Source organism: Meles meles, chromosome 19 (genome assembly GCF_922984935.1).
Source record: "Meles meles chromosome 19, mMelMel3.1 paternal haplotype, whole genome shotgun sequence".
Lineage (NCBI taxonomy): Eukaryota > Metazoa > Chordata > Mammalia > Carnivora > Mustelidae > Meles > Meles meles.
The window spans coordinates 1,033,756-1,053,762 of NC_060084.1; the positions used below are offsets into that span (position 1 = coordinate 1,033,756).

A 20,007-nucleotide genomic window follows, 5' to 3' on the forward strand; every position below is an offset into this window, starting at 1 on the left:
AGGCCCCAGCGGGGACCCCACCTGCCGGGCGGGGCGGGGCCTGATGCCGGGGGCGGGGCGGGGGCGGGGCCGGCCTTCCGGCGGGGCGGGCGGCGCCTTCACCGCCCGCAGTGCCGCCCGGATCCCGCCGAGCCGCGGCCGTGTCCGCCACCATGGGGCAGATCGAGTGGGCCATGTGGGCCAACGAGCAGGCGCTGGCGTCCGGCCTGAGTGAGTGCGCGCCGAGACCCCGGGCTGCGGGCCGGGAGCGGGGCCTGAAGGCAGGGCTGCGGGCCTGCAGCTGCGGGCGGCCGGGGTGGGCTGCGACCAGCGGGGCGGTCAGGGACCTTGGCCTGCGGAGGAGGTTTGGAGACCAAAAGCCCCGGCTCCTGCCCACCCCCAGCTGTCCCCTCTTCTCCCCCAGCCCTGCGGGGACCTCTGCACGGAGAGGGGAAGTTGCAACCAGGGGAACAGGCGTTTGGTCCCTGTGGTTTCCGGGGAGTCACTGCCCTGGGGTTGGGTAAACACAGCAAGTGGACAGCCAGCACCCCTGCTGCCCAGGGCTGGGGGGGCCGAGCCGTGGAGAGGGGCTCCCTCTCGTCCTGGGGGGGGGCAGGTGCTCAGCACGCGGGCCCCACCCCCAGTTGCACAGAAGGGCTAGGATTTCATAAGGGAGCTGGAAACCCCGGAGAGTGACCCCGTTCAGCTCAACTCCCAGAGAGACTGCCTCTGGGGTGGGGGCAGGGCCCCAGGCACCGTGCCCCGCGTGCGCAAGAGCTCTGGGAAGGGAGCAGGGGGGTGTGCACCCCAGCTCTGTACTCGAAAGCAGGAGCCTCTCTGGACCGGGTGGGGCAAGGCTGAGTCAAGGGGGCCCCAGAGGCTCTGCCTGCCCCCCTCCAGGGACCTGCCAGTCCCAGGAAGGGCCTGTGCGCCCAGTGTGGAACATGCAGACAAGGGGGGGTCTCAGCCGCACACCATTCCCCCGGGACCGCACCCCACCCCCGGCCTCCTGCACCTGGGAGGGGGAGGAGCAGAGGCAGAGGGCGTCTCCCCGCCCCACACTGTCAGATCACATTTTAGAGCCGGGGCCCAGGGCGTGCTGTAGGGGCAGGCAGGTCCCACCTGCTGTGGGCATCGCCAGTGGCTGAAAACTCAGTGGGTTGGTCACATGGTGCTGTCACAGTCCCCAGGCTGTCCACTGCAGACCAGCCTCTGGTTCTTTGGAGGCCCACTTGAGCAGCCGGCGTCCCGGCCTTAGCTGCCGCCTGCGAGGCGGTAGGGCCCACACTTCTCTCATGTCCGCTGTACAGACAGCAGAGTTGGGGGCAGGGAGGGCGGGCTCAGCCCTCTCATCACCAGGTCGGAGCGCTCGCTGGAAGGCCCCCAGACCCTGCTCTGGTTCCTTCCTTGCTGACTTCTCTCCTGGGTGCAAACCATAGCCTGCAGCGACCGCTCAGGCCTGGGGAGACGCTGGCCACACACAGTCACAGCCCACAGGTTGTTCTGTTGTGGGAAGTCCCATCTGACCCAGTGGTGGCCTTCTTGGGTTTTCTAGTACCCACACCAAAAGCCAGATTCTGGCGGCTCCAGTCCCCGAGTGTCCAGGCCCTTGCCTTCTCCGGGACTCGTGCACAGCCTTCTGTTCTGTTCCCGGATCCTCTGAACCGACCCCAGGGCCTTTGCTGAGCGGAAGCCTCTCTGGCTGGCTGGCTTCCTCATTCGTCTCTCAGCTCATGATGCCACCTGCTTGGAGCAGACTTTCCGGGGTACCAGGTGGAAAGGAGCCCCAAACATTCCATCCTGTTCCCCCTCTTCTGGTTTTGATGTTCATTACTGTTCCCCTGACAAGACCGTGAGCCCGCAAGAGCCGAGGCCTCATCTGTCCTTGCCGCTGCTGGGCGCTGCACGGGCAGGGCTCTCTTGGCGTTTGGGGGCGGTGCAGCAGTCCCTCCTTCCTGGTGAGTCAGTGGTGTCTCTGCCCTCCTCTTGCCGAGGGCAGAGGGGGAAATCACGCGCCCAAACACAAGCGAGCCGGCTGAAAGCGGAACAGCGCCCTTCCCTCCCCCAGCTCCCCCAGATGCTGACCCGCCGCAGCAAGAGTTAATATGTCCTAGAGCTCAGCAGCACCACTGGTAGGAAATCTGCCAGCAGGAAGCAGAGGGAGGTTTCAAGGTGGTGTATCTGGGCTGAAGGAAGGGGTGCCGGGGGGATAGGGACTCTCTGGGGCTCAGGCTCTTACCTGGTGGGATTTGGGGGCCTCTGTGTGGAACCAGGTGAATCTGGGCCGCATGGCTAGACCTGGCTGCGGAGGGCCACATGCACAAGAAACAGAGTCGGGAACAGTTCCCTTCAAGGATGCTTGGGACCTGCAGCCGGGGCTGGCTTGAAGAAGTCGGGGACAATGTGAAACCATGCAAACTCAGGCCTGTGCTGTGTGTGGGCAAGGGCTGAATGTTTTCTACCCTGGGCCAGACCAAGAGATTGCTATGCACTGGGCCCAGGCCTGGAGAAACCCCGAAGCCCCCTGCAGAAGCAACGCGAAAGCTGTCTGCAAGGCTGTTTGCGGCAGGAAGCCAGACACTGCCAGCCGCCTGCTCTGCCCCCCACCCCTGCCCCGCCCGTGGAGGAAGCACGTGGCCAGGGTGGGCCTGGACACTGCGGCAGAGCTGGGGGCCGAGCCTCCTGGAAGACCTGAGAACGTGAGGACGCCTTGATGCCCACCAGTGTGTTCCAGAGCCTCGGTGGGGGGGGGGGGGGATAGAGCAGAGGGTACAATGAAACAGGACAAAAAGGGAACCAAGGCAAAACGTCAAGAAAGAAAACCCACTAAAGGTTCAGGCGTGAGCTGGATGCGGTGTGACGATGAGAGGACTCACGGGCGGACCGGGGGACCCGGAGCCGCGCAGCAGAGACGGGGTTACTAAGGAGAAGCTGAGCCCTGTGCAGGGGTGCGGGGTGGGTGGCCGTGGGGGCAGTGGGGGTACAGGGAAGCCCCTCCCCATGGTCAGTGGGTGGGGGAGACCCTCCCCATGGGCAGCAGCAGGTGCAGAGCTGAGAGTCGGGGCCCTGTAGGGCGAATGCTGGGAAGCAGTGCGGAAGGACAACGGGCGAGCATTTTCCGGAAATGGAGAAATCTCAGACTGAGAGAAAGCAGAGCCCTTTACAGAATAAAGAAAAACAAATCCCTTTTTGGACACATGGTAACGAAATTATAGACCCTTGAAGAAAAATCTTAAAATTTACCAGACGGCAAGAGCGGCTTCGAGGGTCAGACTGACGGCCCACTTCTCCGGAGGGCCGCAGAAGACAAGGGAATGAGACCTTGGGTGCGGAGGGGAGGGTGCGTTCAAGCCCCAGGCCGACTCACTCCGACGGATGCTGCCAGGCCTCCCCGGGGGGGACCCCTGAGGGACCCCGGTCAGCGGGGCGCGCGGGGTCCTGCGGCAGGGCTGGCGGCGCGGAGGGGGCCTCGGGGCATGAGCACGGATGGTAAATCGTGGAGCGATCGTGCCGCGCGCAGCTGGGGGTGCGGCCGGGGGAGGAGCGTGAGGTTGCATGCTGGGGCGCGTTAGCCGGCCGTGGAAGGTGACCCCGGCACCCGTCACAGGCGCGGCTGGACCAGCTCGTCCGTGATCGTGCGAGAGCGCCGCCTCCCAGAGGCACGGGCTTCCGTGCTTGTAGCCGGAGAAACCGCTGGCAGTTCCGGGGTTGCGCACGCAGGGGTGCGAGGACCAAAACGGCTACAGTGGAACGTTTCGTGTTGCACATACGTGACCGCAAGAGAGTAGGTTCGAACAAAATAGTTGCTGGGGAGGAAAGGTCCAGCCTCCAGCCGGCGGAGGCAGCTGCGCGCAGGCCGGGAAGAGCCGACGGACGCCAGGCCCAGGAAGGGGCAGGGGTACGGGCACCCGACCGCCGCGGTCCAGGTGGGACGGCGGGAGTGCCGTGCGCCCGGGAGAGGCCGTCCGCCCACAGAAACACGCAAATGACAATGTCATCTCGAAGCACGGAAAGCAAACACAACATGGCCAGGCATCGCAGAGCCCTGCAGCGCGGGGGCCGGGGTGAGGACCAGCCCCACCAGCGCTCCCCGGGCTCTGAGCCGCTGCCGGGATGGGGACCGGCTCCGCCCATGCGCAGTGCTCTGTCGCCGGCCCTGGCCCCGTGCCCCGGTCACGGGCTGCTCCCTGCCCCACCCCACCCGCCGTGTCCCCTGCACGGCAACGTGTTGTCCCACCGCAGAGCATGTGTGGGCGACAGCTGGCCTCGCCGAGGGAGGGGGAGCATCCGGGGAGAGCTGGGGAGGGGGGACTCCTGCTAACCTGCTTCTCCTCTGTCCGCAGTCCTCGTCATGGGGGGCATCGTGGCCACGGCTGGCCAGTTCACCAAGTGGTACTTCGGCGCCTACTCCATGTATCCTGCCAGTGTAGACCGTGGGGCGGGGTGTGGGGTCAGTGGTGCTGGGCTCCGGGCGCGGATGTGGCTGCCCCTGGGGCCACGGGCACATCGCAGTTTCCCTGGAGCCCCGCAGACGTGGGGAAGGCAGGACGGGGCTCAGTCGCAGTTTGGGAAGCCAAGGCTGGGAGCAGGGGAGTGACTGGCATGAGGCCAGGAGACCCGTGGCCTGGCGAGAGGTGTCAGCAGCCCCGAGACCAGCTCTGAGGCCTCAGGAACTCTGGGGAGCCCCGCTGTGCCCCCCTTCTGTCAGCTGTCCAGCTGGGCCGGCCTGGGACCTGTCGGCGGTGGGCTGAGCCCCTCTGGCCCAGTTGGGACGGGCCGGCGGGCACCCAAGTGGCCAGACCCGTTGGAAGCTGCCCGGCTGTTTCCCAGCTGTCCGACTGCCAGCAGGCAGCTGTGCCCCCCCCCCCCCCCCCCGTTTTCTGAGCCCGCTGTTCCTTCACGGCACGTTCAGTGGCGCAGGCGTGTTCGTCTGCCTGCTGGAGTACCCCCGGGGCAAGAGGAGGAAGGGATCCACCATGGAGAGATGGTGAGCACCTATCCCTGCGCTGGGGGGCGTCCCCAGGGCTGGGCCACCCCACAAGAGAGGACACGCCTTGTGAGGCCGCAAACACCCTCCCGGGCAAATAGGCCCGAGCCCGTCCTGCTGCTGTGGCCCCTCGGTCTCCGGGAGGGAGGAAGCCGGGGTGCTGGGGGGGTGGGGGGTGGCTGCCGTGCAGGATACAGTCTGTCTCTCTCACCCTCCGCCTAGTGGACAGAAGTACATGACCAAAGTGCTGAAGGTGTTCGGGCCTCTCACCAGGAACTACTACATCCGGGCCTTCCTGCACCTGGGGTGAGCCTCCTCCCGCCTCCCCCCTCCCCCGGGGACCCGTACAGCCCTGGAGTAACCCCTCCCCACCGCCTGGCTCAAGTCAGCCCCATCCCGGCGCAGATAGGCTTCCAGACCTGGAACCGGGGCTTCCCCAGACCGGCTCCGTGACCTCGCGCCGCGTAACGGCTCATGGCCACGCCAGGAGCTTACCCGGGAGTTGGGGGGCTGATGAGGCTCGCCTGGGCGGCTCTGCTCGCTGCCTTGGGCGTGTGCCTGCTGGTTCCTGCCAGGGAGGCCCCAACGCCCTGGGGCCTTGACGGCCATGTGGGCGTCCTCCTGGCACGGTGGTGGGGGCCCAGCCCCAGCACCCCAAGAGTTGTTAAGGTTCAGAGGAAAGCAGAAGACAGCTCCAAGGGCCCAAGCGTGGAAGCTGAACCTTTGGCAGGACTGGGCGTGTCCTCCAGCCAGGGTCCTGGGGACCACACGCTATGGTCTGCCTGGTCCTGGGGGTCCTGGGGTGCAGACCCCTCCTGACCACCTGCCTCCTCCCCCCGCCCCCCCGCCTCCCCAGCCTGTCAGTACCCGCCGGCTTCCTGCTTGCCACCATCCTGGGGACAGCCTGCCTGGCCATCGCGAGCAGCATCTATCTGGTGGTGAGTGCTCTCGTCTGTGGCCCGCCCCGCGGGCCTTCACCACCTTGGTCCCCAAAGCCAGCCCTGCAGCCTGAGTCCTTACTCGTGCCGTGGCGGGGTCGGTGGTTCCGTGGCCACCAGTCGCTGGACGTGTAGCGCGTACAAGCTCCTTTTTCTGGGCCTGGGCCCGGCTTTGCAGACCAAGAAGTAGAAAGTCAGGGAGGTGACGTGGGTGGCCCAGGGTCACACAGCCAGCCACGGCCCGACCAGCCTGGGATCCGATACTTTTCTCATCTCACCCATCCTTGCTACCTGGGGTGCTGTTGGGAGCGCTTCCTGGGGAGCCTGTTAACGGTACAGATGCCAGGGGATGTTTTCCAAAGCTGCCCCATGGGGCCTGCCCAGGGTTGGGCCACGTGCAAAGGCCCCAAGGTAAGGCTGCACATCGCCTTGTCTTCCCAGAAGGGCCAACGGGCTCGGGGGAGGACAGCACTGGGGGAAGCTCTGCCGGGCACAGGCTCTGGGCCAGACGGTCTGAGCTTTCTCTTAGAACCGCCCAGTGTTTGAGGGGCTCTTGTCTTTTCCGGATTAACTTGCAGGAATCCCAAGTTATGTTTTCAGTGTGGGTGTTCTGTGCGTGAGTTTCAGACCCCGAATACTTTCTCTGCCTCGGTGAGGGTCTGTTGATGCTGGTGTGACACCCTTCCCGGGGCGGGACCGAAGTTTGCCTGTTTGCCTGCTGGTCTGTACGTTTCACAGACGCCCTTCCCTGCCTCTGTCCTCTCTCGGATCCTGGAGTTTTCCTTTTCTGGGAAGACGCGCTGGGATTTAGCTCAGGAGGTGGGACCACGGGTGCCGTTCATTCTGCTTCCTGAGTGACATCATGTCACAGTTTTTCTCTCGAGGACGGTGGGGCACGAAGGAAAGGCACACGTTCCCAAGCCCTCCTGGCGTGCTGAGGGCTCTGCGTCCAGCAGGAACCCATTCTCTTCCCCCGCCCGCTGTGGCTTGAGCCCCCACGAAGCCTCCTGCCCTCCCTGGCTCCCCCCCCGCCACTCCCACCCTGCGGCTGGAGCAGGTTACCCTCCCCACGGTGGGGTCCTGCCTGGAGAGTGAGGCAGCCAGAGGCTGGGGTCCTGGTTGTCACTGAGGAATTAGTGGGTTCAGACGTGGGTCCTGCGCGGTTCCCGGGGGCTGGTGGTGGGAGCCGAGTTGGCCTCTGGGAGGCCCATCAACCCAGCTGCTCTGTACCCTGCAGGCGGCCATCCGCGGAGAGCAGTGGGTCCCCATCGAGCCCAAGCCCAAGGAGCGGCCGCAGGTCGGAGGCACCATCAAGCAGCCACCCAGCAACCCCCCGCCCCGGCCCCCAGCCGAGGCTCGGAAGAAGCCTGGGGAGGAGGAGGCTGCGGGTGTGGCGGGGGTTTCCGGTGGCCCCCAGGAAAACCCGGTCCCGGTGATCGATGAGGTCGTGTGACCCGCGTCTCCTCTTGTCCCCCAAGTAGCCTCCAAAATAAACCAAGGAGGGCAGGCTCCTGACTCCGTGTGCACCCCACACCCAATCCAGGCTCCTCCTTCCACTTAAATCCGGGATGGGCTGCTTCTCGCCCCCTCTGCCTCCCCGCCTGCCCGTCCCATCGGGCCACTGCCACACCGCCAGGCTCCCGCAGCCCAGGACAGACGCCACCTGCAGCACGCTGGTCACTGCCGCCACAGGGACGCCCCTGGCCCGTGGCCTCTGGGCCTTCTGGACCTTCGGTTCGGAGGGTCCTCCCCCTCCCTGTCCCCAGCAGATGGTGTCGCCGCTGGTTCTGTGGTGTCCGTGGCCCGTGGGGCTCTGCTCTCAGAGCCAGCACGCGGTGGAAACTCAGTCACGTGCCGACCAAAGCGTCCTTCAGACCCCAGACAAAGGTCACTCCTCCCCAGCTGGGCGCTCGTTCGCACACAGTAGGCCTTCCTCGGGGGTGAAGATGGCTGGGCAGGCAGGGAGGTGCTGAAAACTTCCCTCAGGTGGGCTGGGGAAACTGAGTCTCCAAGCGGGGAGGTCATCGCCTCGCCGGAACTGCGCAGGCTCTGATCCCGGGTCCAGAGGCAGGGGTGCCTGGCCTAGGGGCTGTCCCTGGCTGGTCAGGTCACTGCAGGGGTGGGGGCTGAAGCCCCCAGGGGGGCATCTGGGCAGCGAGATGGGCCTTCAGATTTGTCTGGTGGGGCCGGAGGAGAGACTCAGACACTTGGAGGGGAAGGTGGGCTGCACAGGCGTGTCACCCTGAGCTGACACCCCTGGCCATGGGGCAGGGGGCTGGGTCCCCTTGGTGGGGCAGGGCCTGCCCGCATCGTGGCCAGAGCAGGGGCAGGGCCCTTCCCGGAGCCACGGCCAGAGGTGTTGGCAGGCGAAACCCACTAGGGCCCTCAGAGCGGCCACCCTCAGGGTTCATGCACAGACATTTCTGGAAGGACGCAGGATCCAGGCCAGCGGCTGCCCTGCAGGACAGCTGGGCGTCGGGCCAGGCAGGGGTGAGGGTGAGGAGGGCACCTTCAGCCACTGCCCCCTGCCCCCGACGCTGTGCTCTGGGGGCGTTTGTCAATTAAAAACACACTTGCACTTAGAGCAAATAATTGTTTTAGAAAGAGAAGGTGCTTGTTCCTGGGGGGGCGCTGGGAAGGGGAGGCTTGGGGGCCGGGGCCAGCCTGAGGCCGGTGAAGGTGTGAGGGGAGCCCGGGAGCCACGGACGAGGAGGGGACGTGAGAACACGTTTCGTTTAAGAAGCTCTAGAGGAATAAGGCAACTCCTTCCAGCCCGACTGTTTTTGCAGAAAGGGTAAACCGAGTCTCGAGGTGGGCCTGACCGGCGCAGGGTGACCCTGCAGGCCGAGGGGCACAGCCCTTCAGGGCCCATTCTCACCCCTGAGGCCTGGAGCCTCGGAACCTCCCCGGCGCCCCCAGGGGGCAAATAAATAACCAATAAATACCCATAAATAGGAGGGACCCTCTTTGCAGAGACCCCAACTGTCCAGTCTGGGGGGCGACCCGAGGCCACCCAAGACAGCCAAGGCCTCCGGTCACTGTGCCGACCTGGGCAGGACGCAGGTGCAGCCCACGGGCACGCGGATGAACTCCGTGTGGAAGGAGAAGGCCCCGGGAGTGGGCGGCCCCGTGGCGTCGCGGGAGCAGGGCCGGCGCCGGAGCACGAGCAGCGTCTGCTGCAGCGGCACGGAGTTGAGCGCCGCCGTCTCTCGGCCCGTCCTGGCGCTGATGCAGCCGCGGCACAGGCAGTCCGCGAAGGCCAGCTTCTGCGGGTAGCGGCTCTCGTCGGTGTCCACGCTGCGGGACGGACGGCGTGAGGCCCCCGCCCGCCCCCACCCCGGCTGTGCCTGGCGCTCAGGGTGCCCCCGCCGGACGCGGGCTGAGGAAACCAGGCTGCAGGGCAGGTGGCGTGGGGCCCCCTTCCCACCCGCCGGGTTCTCCGACCCCTAGCCCCGGCCCGGCCACCCCTGCAGGGGCTCAGCGTTTTCTGCGGGATGGTCCCGGGGGACCGGGGGATGGAGGCTCCCGGCAGTCTTGCCCGGGGCTCGCGGGATGGGCCCTGCCCTCCCGCCAGGGGGTGACGGCCCCTCCAGCTGCGAAGACAGGGAGGCTCGGAGAGGGGAGGGACTGGCCCAACCCTACGGGGCAGGGACCCCAGTCCCCCGGGAAGTCCCGCGGCCCTCACCGGTATCTCCAGGGCGAGATGGAGCGCTGGTGAATGTCGGCTTCCAGCACCTCCTCGGGCCGCAGCACTGGGCACTGGGTCCCCGCTGGGGGCCTGTCGTGCTGCCTTCTGCGGCCTTCCGCCTCCAGGCTGGCCACCAGGGCTACGGGCAGAGCCTGTTCCCACTTGGCGGCTCGAGCCAGCAGGTGTGGCGGGGCCTGGCCCAGGGGCAGCTCCTCGGCCGAATAACAGCGTGAGGTCCCATGGGGGTGGGCTCCCCCCCAGAACTGGGGGCCATGGCGGGCTGGGCTGGCGGGCAGCCAGAGCAGAAGCAAGAGGCCAGGTAGGAGCTGGTGGACAGGCATTGGGTGCTCAGGTCAGGGGGTGCCCAGGGAAGGGGGCACCTCCCTGGCCTCCTAGCTTGCCCTAGATGGGGTGCGGCCCTCCCTCCACAGTTGGGGAAACTGAGACCCAGAGGGAAACTGAGCCCTCAGGCCAGGCTCCCCAGAGCACCAGACCTGCCGGGCCCTGGCTCTCTCCTGTCCCCGGATTTGGGATTTGGGGTTTTCCTGGACCTCATGCCAACAGCCTCTCCTTGGGGCCGGAGGCACAGTGCAGGTGGGGAGAGCAGCGGCTCCCTGGGCTCACCATGGCAGCCGCGGGTCTGGGCTGAGACAGGCAGGTGCACCTGGCTGCGGGCCTGGCGGCTGCGGGCCTGGCGGCTGCGGGCCTGGCGGCTGCGGGCCTGGCGGCTGCGGGCCTAGCAGCTGCCCTGCTCCAGGTGCCCTTTATACCTCCAGCCACACCTGGGGAAAATCCAGAGCCGCTTCCTCCTGGGGAAGTGCCCAGCTGCACTTCCTCCTCCCCTCCCAGGTCCCCACCGTGCCCTCCTCCCACCCCACTCCTCTCCTTCCCCTCCCTAGAGGGACCCCGCCTTGCAAAAGGAGCCGAAGCCGTCTTAGCACTGGGCTGTACCTGCCGCTTGGCCCTGCCGTGAGTGGCGCGCTGGGACAGACTGGACTCATCTAGGGCTCATTCCCCAGGCTGGGGACAAACAGTCGGTCCCGTTTCCCTCTCTGAGATGGTCCAGGAGGAGCCCCGTGTCCTCCTCCAGCGGGGCCGGTGGGACAGTCTGGAACAGGCTCCGGGCTGGGGGCCACAAAGACCCCCTAGGGGAGCCCAGACCTGCCCTCCTGGTCCTTATAGGCGTCTGCACCTGCAAGGGGGCTGCCCTGTGGCCCTCGCCTTCTCGGGGAGCGGGACATGGTCAGGGGAGATCCTGCCCCTCGCTGGCCCGGAGGAAATGCTCCTTCCCAGCAGATGGCTGGATAGATGCACTGAGTTCCCAGGGCTGCTCCTGCCTACAGTGTCCTGGTCCCTGGTCATCAGCGCTCTGCTCGCATACCTTCTGCTATGGGGAAATCACTACCCCCCCACATTAGTGCGTATGGTCACGGACACCAAATTGTGGGCAGGGTCCGTTCCTTCCGGGGTCTCCGAGGACTTGGAGCTTCTGGGGCTGCTGGTAATTCTGAGAATCCCTTGGCTTGTGGCCACATCACTGCAACCCCAGCCTCGTCCTCACGGGCTCTCCCCTGGGTCTGTGTGTCTCCTGCCCAAGGACGCTACCCTCATTCAGAAAGATCTGAAGAACCAAGACCCTTCATTCGTCCCAGGGATGGGGCCAGGACGTCTGTGTCTCTTGGGGGGTACACAGTAGAACCCAGGACCCCCTCTCCAGGGCGGATGCTGGGGGCTGGCTTGGTGCGCCCGCGCAGGCCAGCTTTCCGGGATGGCCCTCCTGAGGAGCTGACCGCGGACCGCTGACCACTGACCGCAGACCGCTGACCGCGGACTACTGACCGCTGCTGCCTCCTGTCTCAGGGTGAGCCCCTTGAGGGCAGAGGCGGTGGAGTGGTCCCATGGCCGCCCTGGCATAGAGCTGTGCCCTGCGCCTCGGGCTTCCGTAAATACGCCGGAACGAGGGCAAGAGGGGAGAGCCTGGTTCCCCGGGCAGTAGCACGGGGGGACGGTGCCCCAGTTGCGGGGTGCCGGAAGGGAGACGCCCACTGTGCCGTGGTCTCACCTTCGTGTGTGGGGGGTCTGCACACACACACACGGGGGTCAACTGCGGAACGAAAAGTAAGATGAGCACTTCTGCTGCCACCGCTGCCGCCTGGCGGGTGCGCTCCCGTGGGGGCACCGCAGGCTGCACAGGGCACAGACGCCCCAGCCTGGCCCAACCCCCCACGCCAGCCCCCCGTGGGCGGGGGTCGTTTCCACGTTTTCTGTGCCTTTCCAGAGCAGCCCATGGGTGGGCGCCGTGCTGGGAGGAGGGACCCTGGGACCAGGCTGCGCACCTGCCCCGCTTCATGGTGCCACCACCAGGGGCGGCTCCAAGTGGTCCTGACAGCTGGTCCGCGAGGGGGTGGCGGGGGGGGGGACTGCCCTAGGGGACGGGGGGCAGGGGTCTGGGGTCGGGGGTCCTGGCCGGCGGCACTGAGGCCAGAAGGGTGCAGGGCGGGGGCCTGGGCGGCACCTCATTCCTGCGGTGGCTGAGGCAAGTGCGGAAGTCCGGGGTTGGGCAAGACTGGAAAGGCGCCGCCAGAGGAAGCCTGGAGGGCGTCCCGGAGGCGATGTCCCAGAAGGCCCCGCCCTCCAGCCATGCCCCTTGGACCACGAGCCTCCTTCAGTCTCCTGCTGAGTGAAGCTGCTAGCCGCCCTGCGGAGTGGGGGGGGGGGGGGTTGACAAGCTGACAACTGTCGCTGGGGAGAGCTGGGGGGCTGGGCGCACTAGGGAGGGCGGGGGGAGGAGGCCCAGATGCCCTGGCGGCTGCTGTGAATGACCAGAGAGAAACCACAGAAACTTCACTTTCAGCAAACCAGCAGCCGGGTGAGCCAGGCATGTTCACTCACGACCTTGGAGACTGTATCTCACATTTGAGTGACAAAATTAAGAAATAAAAACCCCTCCTGGTTTTTTCTTTCTTTTTTTTTTTTTAAAGATTTTATTTATTTGACAGATCACAAGTAGGCAGAGAGGCAGGCAGAGAGGTGGGGGTGGGGGAAGCAGGCTCCCCGCTGAGCAGAGAGCCCGATGCGGGGCTCGATTCCCGGACCCTGGGATCATGACCTGAGCCGAAGGCAGAGGCTTTAACCCGCTGAGCCACCCAGGCGCCCCTGTTTTTTTTTCTTTATCCACTCCAGAAAGATGAGGAGAGGCCGCGGTGGGGGTTGGGGGTTATTAGCAGGAGCCAGGTGGTTGGGGAAGGAGTGTGGGAAGGCCTGAGGGGACAGGCCGCGCTGCTGGGGCCAGAGAGTTAGTGTGAGGAGTTAGTCAGGTCAGAGCTCCAGGAACAGGAAAGAGCACGTGCAAAGGGCTTGGGGTGGGAGGAAAGGCAAGCAGGTGGGGGTGGGATGGGTCGGCATGTGTAACGTGGCAGGACTGCTCTAGCTGTGAAGGCTGGTCCTGGACACCGGGCTCAGTCTGGTGGACAGACGTGGAACTGGAGGGACGGCCCTTAATGACGCCCACGTTTACGTGTTAGCCACAGCCAGGAATTCAGCCATCACGCTCCCTGGAGCTCACACATGTCTGAGGATCCATTACGTAAGAGGGCTTCCTTTGTCCAGATGCCTGGCCTGGAATGTTCTTTCCACGAATGTTCTTGGCACCAGACTGGGCAGGAGGAGGGTTGGCTCAGGCTGCAGCCCTTACCCCTCCCAGGACAGGTACTACGGAGTCTGGCCCAGAGGAGCCGTGCTCGTTTACACCGGGCTGGGCGGAAGGAACGGGGCCATGGCTCCGGCCTTGGTGTCAGAGGCCCAGGCCGGGTCAGCGGGGCAAGGAGAGCTGCGTGCAGACAGGACACGTGGTCGGCTCACCTGCGGGCTCCCAGCCGGCTTGCGGGGTGCAGCGGCCCGGGAGTACAGAGCACATGGGCTCAGTGCCCTGGCTTCTGGCTTTGTGTCCTCGAAGGCCTCCCACTCGGAGAACGGGAGTTCCCTTTGTACCCAGCTTTGACCCAAAGGCAGATCAGAGAAGCCTTGAAAACCTACTGGGACCCAGGAGCAAGGCCACTGGCATAGGAGGGCTCAGACACCCGGCCAGACTCGGTGGCCACATGGAGTGCTGTCCACGCCCAGGCCCCGCGCTCCACCAGCCACCCAGCCGGGGCAGAGTGCCTGAACGCAGGAGAGAAGCCCTGGGGCTGCTGCCGGCTGACCGGCCCAGCGCAGCCGCCTCCCCAGAACCGGGCCCCAGGGGGCGCTCTGTCCGCCGGCACGTACAGAACTCATTTTAGAGCCATCTGAGTGCGGAGGGGCAGACACCCCCAGACCGTGTAGGGCCCCCGAGGCCTTGGTGCCCCTTGGCGAGCTCGCTCCTCCAAGACGGGGCTGCGGTGAGCACCGGGGCTACTCCTCATGGGTCTTGGTGGATGGGACTCTCCAGGGCGGGCAGGGCTGCGGCGGGCGGGACAGCCCGGCTCAAAGCTCCTCACGGCGGGGGGACCCCAGGGTGGTCCTGGGCCCAGGACCTGTCAGGCCTGCCTGCGTGCCCACAGCGGGGGAAGCGGGGGACGATGACTGTGTGCACAGCAGCTTTGGGGCCGGTGGCCGGCCTAGCCCGACAACCGCCCTTCCTGGCTCCTCCTCTGCTCCAGGACCCGTTTGAAACAAAACAGGTCACGGGCACGAGCGAGGGGGGCTCCGGTGTTCAGGATGCTCCGCCACGCCCGGGGCCGCCACAAGCACACCAGGCGCCCGCCCACGGGGGCCAAGGGGCAGAGCAGCGCCAAGGGCGTCTCCTTAGGGCCTCCCTCCCAGGCGCCCGCGGACGCAGCCTCCGTGGGCAGGTGGCTGACAGGCCGGGGGGCCAGGCCCAGGGAATCACCACCACCAGGGCAAGACGGTGCTTATCAAAATACTTTATTTTAGGAGACCCCTCAAAAAAGACCCTCCACATGAGACAGACGCCCAACAACACCCTTAGCCTTTTTTTTTTGGTCTTTTCTGTATTTTTTTTCTTTTTAAATCAACTAAAACAATCTGAGGCTTAAAATAAAAGACAGGAAGTATTTCCCGATCGGACTTCAGTCAAGAATATAGATCTATTTTCTGACCCGGGCCGGGCAGGGGCGGGAGGCGGCCACTCGGGAGCTCGCGGCGCTCCGGGACGGGGAGGAGCGCGTGCGGAGGACGGGCGCGGGGCAGGCTGGCTGGCAGGGGTGAGGGAAGCCGGGCAGGCGGCCCCGGGGCCCGGGACTGCTCGTTTACATGACCCTGACGCCCAGTCCTGGCTCCTGCCGCGGCCGGCCGGCCTGCCTCTGTCCGGCGGGACCGCTGCTCTGGGACAGGGCTGCTTCAGTCCGGCCTGGTCCGGAGAAGCCCGGGATCCAGCATCATCTTCCTCACGGGCGGCTTCTTTTCCAGCTGAGAAACTTTTTTTTTCTTTTTTAATTTTTAAAAAGACTCACAGCCAAAATGAGGCATTAACTTCAAAATCCAAGACGGCTGTGCTCGCGCTAGTCCCAAACGCCCGCGTCTCCCCGCGGGGCCTACACCTTCCCGGGGATCTTGGCCCGCTTGCGCGCGATCGCGTCCTCCACGGCCTTCAGCTGCTTCAGCAGCTCCTCGCGCCGCGACAACGTGCTGGCCTTCCCCGACTTCGTGCCGGCGGAGACCGAGCTGGCCGGGCCGGTGTCGGAGGCTTTGCCAGGGACACTTGTGACCTTACTGGAGCTCTTGGACTGGGGTGACAGCTGGCGCTTCCTGTGTGGGGGGAAGGGAGGCCGTCAGAGGGTCTGCCAGGCGCCTCCCGCAGGGCGAGGCCACCGGACAACGGCAGCTCCGACTGGGCTGTGCCCCCCGCGCCCCCCGCCCTCGGCTGTGGAGAGCGAACAGGGCGCGGCGTCCAGGGCTCAGCTGGTGCCCTGCTGACCTGTCCCTCCTGCGTCTGGTCCCTCTGCGGCCTCCCCCTGCGGTGGGGAAACCCCACGATCTGACCCAGGAGCAGCCCTGAGAGCCGGGGTGTGTGGGGGCTCCAAGGATAGCAGAGTCCGGGACCCGTCTGGCCCACGACCCTGAGAAGCGGGGGGGCGGGGAAGGGCCTCCCAGATGACCTCCTGTGAGGAGGAACTGTTCGCCCTGCTTCCGGGGCCGACGGGGAAGGCGGGAGAAGCTGGGAGCACCAGGAAGCCTCGTGCCAAGGGCCCCTGTTCTAGGACCAGCTGCGGGGCAGGAACGCTCTGGCTGGCCAGCCCTGAGGCCCCGGCGCCCGTGTGGTCTGCTCAGGGCATGGGTGGGGCGCTCACCTGTCTGGTGGGGCCACGGGCACCTTAGAATTCTGGCCTCTCTGCCGCTCTGGCTTTGGGGAGCCGAGTCTCCCGCCGGACTTCCGGTCCCGAGAACCTGGACGACACGGGCGAGGTAAGACCATGGTCCCAGCCGAGTGGGCTGGTGTGCATGGACAGGGCTGGGACAGCCTGGCCGGATGCCAGGGACCCCGTGCCAGCGTCGCTGCAGCTCAGTGCGGCCTGTGCGTTCTCACAGGAAGAGGCGAAGGGCAGAGGCGGCCAGAAAGAAAGGACAGGGCAGCACCAGTCACGCTGGAAAGCGGAGCGCCAGGAGCCCGTGGAGGCTGAGGTCAGGACAGGCCACGGAGCTCCCGCTTACCCGACACAAAGACCCTCATCACTCACACCCGCGAACTGGGAACAAGCAGGTAGGAGAGGGTAGGAAAGAAGTAAAACCAAGAAGCCAGGGGTGTTTGGCGCCCCGCTGTCGGGTGAGCGGGGAGGTCCACGTGGGCAGCAGGTCGGCGCCCGGGGAGCACACAAGCTCTTGCCGCAGCCGGCTCTCGGCCCTGGCGGGTGCGCACATCCCCGCGCTCAGTGGCACAGGCGAGGGGCGCCCCTCCTGCTCCAGACAGGCCCTGCCCTTGCTTCGGGAGGAAGGACGGCTCTGCACCAGTGATCAAAGCCGGCCGGGCGGATGGCCCATGACAGCTGGGGTCGGACTGCAGTGCCGAGCCCCCGCCTGCCCTCCGCTGCCCCCCAGAGTGCGCGTGCCCCGTGCCATCGCAGAGGGGAGGACTGCAGCCCCCGTCGGCCGGCTGGACGCAGAAGGCATTTTCAGAGAGAAAAAACAAGGACACTTGTGTTTTGTTCATGGAAATGTAGTTATTTTCCATAAAAAATGTTATTTGTTTAAAAATATAATACTTTGTTACTGTTACCCTAACATTAATAAACGTTGACACTTTCTCCCAAGTTTTAACTTCTAACACCTTAATACCGACGGACGGACCCACGCGAGCCCGTCCTGATGAGCGCACGGGCCCCGGCCCTCTGCCCCTCGGAGCCCCGCGGAGCCCCAGGGAGGCAGGACGCTCACCTCGGTCTGGGGATAAGTTAGCCCGCTTGGCTGGAGGAGGACTTTGCCTGTCTTTGTCCGAAGGTTCATAGCGCTTCCTGCTCCCTTTATCGGCCGCCTGGAACGGCAGAGGGAACAGAGTGAGGATGGCCCCACAGGCTGGCCACCGGGCGGCACGAGCCCCCGCGGGAAGCAGGGAGCACAGCGGTGCTGGTCCCATGCCCATCGCTGGGTGCTGACGGGGCCTCAAGGGAGGCAAGGCCAGGATTTCAGGCCTTCGTTCTCCGCAGCGAAGGGACCGCAGACACTGTTCCCTGGGGGCCAAGGGCACTGCAGAGGACCCCAGGGAACTCAGCATCTCGCCCTCGGAGTCGAGGGAGCCTTGGGGACGTCAGCTCACACAGGCTCAGCCACACGGAGAAGGGCTGGGGAGAGCAGCCACCACTCCCGGACGCGCTCATCTCCCAGAAGATGCTACTGGGCTTCATCTCCCCCATCAGAGCAGCAGGACAAGTGGGCTGTGTGCAGCCACGGCTCATGGGCCCCAGGAAGTCGGATGCCGCCGGGGGCTGGGCTCCCAGCAGCCTCCCAGCAGCGGCGCCATGGCCTCACCTTGTTCAACAGCGTCAGTTTGATCTCCTTATGGGCGACAAACGTGCCCTGCTGGGGCTGCCCGGGGGGCGCCTGCTGGGGGGCCGTGGGCTGCTGGGCTTTACCGCCGGCAGAGGGCCTCGAGGACTTGGGCAGCTGGGCGGACGAGTCCCTTTTCCGCTTGTCCTCTTTGACCCCATCTTCTTTTTTAGACTTTCCTGCCAACAACAAATGCTAAGTCGCAGTGGCCATCCCGGCACGGCGGTCTCCTGTGGGCCTCCTGAGGGGGGACGTGCTCTCAGCCAGGCCACGTGGCCGTGTGACAGAGGCGGGAGGTTCTTGCGCTTTCCTGTTCAACCAAGTGAGGCAGTGCACACACCCTCTTTCCAGGAAGGGCCTGCCCGCCTCTGCAGCCACAATGCCCAGGACACGAGGACCCCCTGTACCTTTCTCCTTCTTGGTCTGGGCTGGGGTGGGGGACCGCGAACTTGCTGAGGACACGGGGCTGGCCAGGTCTGCGTACATGTCGTCTGAGTCCACGCTGTGCACCGAGCTACTACTCGACGTGGCGCTGGACACCGAGGAGACGCTGCTCACGCTCAGGGACCTAGACACACACAAGCACGTCTGCACCCATGCAGCCCCGAAGGCGAGACGGCCGGGGGCCAGAGGCCACGGGTTTCCACATCCACGTTCCCATGGACAGCACCCCGGAGACTGCAGGGAGTATGGTGGGAGGATTCAAGGGGACGCCCCATCACGGAGTCGAGGGCCCTCGCACGAATGAGCAGCCACCCTGTTTGCGGGCAGGGACGGATGACGAGTGACGAAATGGGAGTGAGGCCGGTGGCGACAGGGCCGAGGGCCCAGGTTCTGAGGCCCGAGAAGGGGAGGTTTTGCCCGGCAGCCACACCAGACCCTGGAGCGGAGGCTGCCCTGGCCCAGCCGCGGCTCTGGGAAACACCGGGATGGCGGCCGGCTCGCAGGCACTGCGGCCACGGCTCCCGCCACGGTGAGGTCGTGCCACTGGGCAGGCCACTGAGTTCCGCACGCTCAGAAAACACTGGAAGGCCCGGGGGAGAAAGCAAGGGCCCAGTTCTGTCTAGAGACTGGGCCTTCGAACCTCTCAGAGGAAGCTCTGGGCTGCCTGGAAATGCAGGAGCGTCCGCTCCGGGAACCTAAGCACCGGCGGGGGCGTCTTCTCTTCCCACAGCTCAGGCACCACGTTTCCTACTTGACCGGCGGCCCCTGGGCGCCTCAAGCGCGACGGGCGGGCCGGCGGGAGGGCTCCCGTGTGCAGGCCCGAAGGGGAGGCGGCCAGGGTTCAGGGGGCCAGGGAGGCGCGGACAATGACCTGGATCTGGAGCTGGAGCCGCTGTAGCTGCTGCCGCTGCCGCTGCCGCTGACCGTCCGCCTGCAACAGAGAAGGCCCGCCGTGTGGCTGCCGCAGCCCCTGACCGGCCGGCTCACGGGGCGTGGGGCTCTGCGCGCTTGTAAGCGCGATTTCTCCTCCGAAGAAAGACGCCAGCCTTCTCCTCAGCGTCCCACGGCAGAACTGCCCCGTTCCGGGGGAGACCTCTGTGTCGAGGGGCGCCTGCGTCCCGCACGACCACACTCTGTCGTCGTGATCGGGGGAAACTGAGGCTCAGGGAGGTGACACGACAGGACAGCCACACAGGACAGGGACCGGCAGACCCCAGCCTTAGCTGCTTGCCCCGGGTACCAGCCTGAAGCCCATCTGCTCACCTCCTGGGGGGGGTCCTCGCTGGCCGCTCCCTCCTCCGGGCGTCCCGCGGGTCTCCTGGCTTGGCGGGCTCGGGGGCTGGAGCAGTGGTTTTGGGGGCCTGAGGTGGGGCTGGAGGTGGGGCTGGCTTCTTCACTGACTTTTCTCTGTGACGGGAGATGGGCGCAGGGTCAGAGCCGGCCCCACGGGTGGAGGACAGGTCCCCATGAAGAGCCCTGAGAACCACGGAGCCAGCGCTGTGCTTCCTCAGGAACGTGCCCCCCATGAGTGGGGCAAACCTCCAAGGCCGCCAGGACCCCTCGCGTGTGGGACCCACACTGCAATATGAAGAACGACCCCAAAAGCTTTTCTGCGCCGTCAGTGTGGGGCGAGGGCCCCGCTGACCGTCCTGGCACCGGCACAATCGGCAGGGATCCGCGTCAGGGGCAAAGGCGAGCCGCTTCGCACGGCAACGGGGGCGGCCGAGACGCGCGCACACGCCGCCTCCCGTGTTCGCGAGGCCCGGTCACACGGCCCGGTCTGGACGGCTGCGAGGCGGGCATCAGTGACGCTTGCACACCGTTCCCTCCGCGGGAGTGCGCGGCTCCGGGGGCCCACACGCTCCGGAGGGCTACCGGCAGCCTCCATTCCGGGCGCCCATCGGCAGTGTGGAGCGTTTCGGCGCCGTCCACCTGGCGAGCACCAGGCTACTGGCCGCTAAGTGAGTCGCACACGTGAGGGCAGGGGACAA

General features: G+C 66.0%; 3 protein-coding genes across 5 annotated transcripts in view; 1 reads left to right on the forward strand and 2 right to left on the reverse strand.

Moving 5' to 3' along the window:
• Positions 1 to 71: 71 nt before the first annotated feature.
• On the forward strand, positions 72 to 7,435 carry LOC123931718 (cytochrome b-245 light chain). The gene is made up of 6 exons (XM_045989190.1): positions 72 to 210; positions 4,323 to 4,392; positions 4,892 to 4,966; positions 5,189 to 5,272; positions 5,823 to 5,904; positions 7,142 to 7,435. The coding sequence occupies exons 1-6, from the start codon at positions 153 to 155 to the stop codon at positions 7,355 to 7,357; spliced, it is 585 nt and encodes a 194-aa protein (XP_045845146.1). The 5' UTR covers positions 72 to 152; the 3' UTR covers positions 7,358 to 7,435.
• Positions 7,436 to 8,569: 1,134 nt separating this feature from the next.
• On the reverse strand, positions 8,570 to 10,221 carry IL17C (interleukin 17C). Its single transcript, XM_045989235.1, has 2 exons — positions 9,590 to 10,221; positions 8,570 to 9,201 (listed from the first exon to the last, which is right to left on the reverse strand). The coding sequence occupies exons 1-2, from the start codon at positions 9,931 to 9,933 to the stop codon at positions 8,940 to 8,942; spliced, it is 606 nt and encodes a 201-aa protein (XP_045845191.1). The 5' UTR covers positions 9,934 to 10,221; the 3' UTR covers positions 8,570 to 8,939.
• Positions 10,222 to 14,481: 4,260 nt separating this feature from the next.
• ZC3H18 (zinc finger CCCH-type containing 18) overlaps positions 14,482 to 20,007 on the reverse strand; it is a 60,536-nt gene continuing 55,010 nt past the window's right edge. For all 3 annotated transcript variants that reach the window (XM_045987781.1, XM_045987783.1, XM_045987782.1), the window contains 7 exons: positions 19,280 to 19,423; positions 18,888 to 18,947; positions 17,980 to 18,140; positions 17,555 to 17,751; positions 16,964 to 17,060; positions 15,883 to 15,979; positions 14,482 to 15,340 (listed from right to left, as the gene is read on the reverse strand). In XM_045987781.1, the coding sequence (XP_045843737.1) occupies positions 15,127 to 15,340; positions 15,883 to 15,979; positions 16,964 to 17,060; positions 17,555 to 17,751; positions 17,980 to 18,140; positions 18,888 to 18,947; positions 19,280 to 19,423 (970 nt within the window). In that variant the 3' untranslated portion in view covers positions 14,482 to 15,126. The remainder of the gene's footprint in view (positions 15,341 to 15,882; positions 15,980 to 16,963; positions 17,061 to 17,554; positions 17,752 to 17,979; positions 18,141 to 18,887; positions 18,948 to 19,279; positions 19,424 to 20,007) is intronic.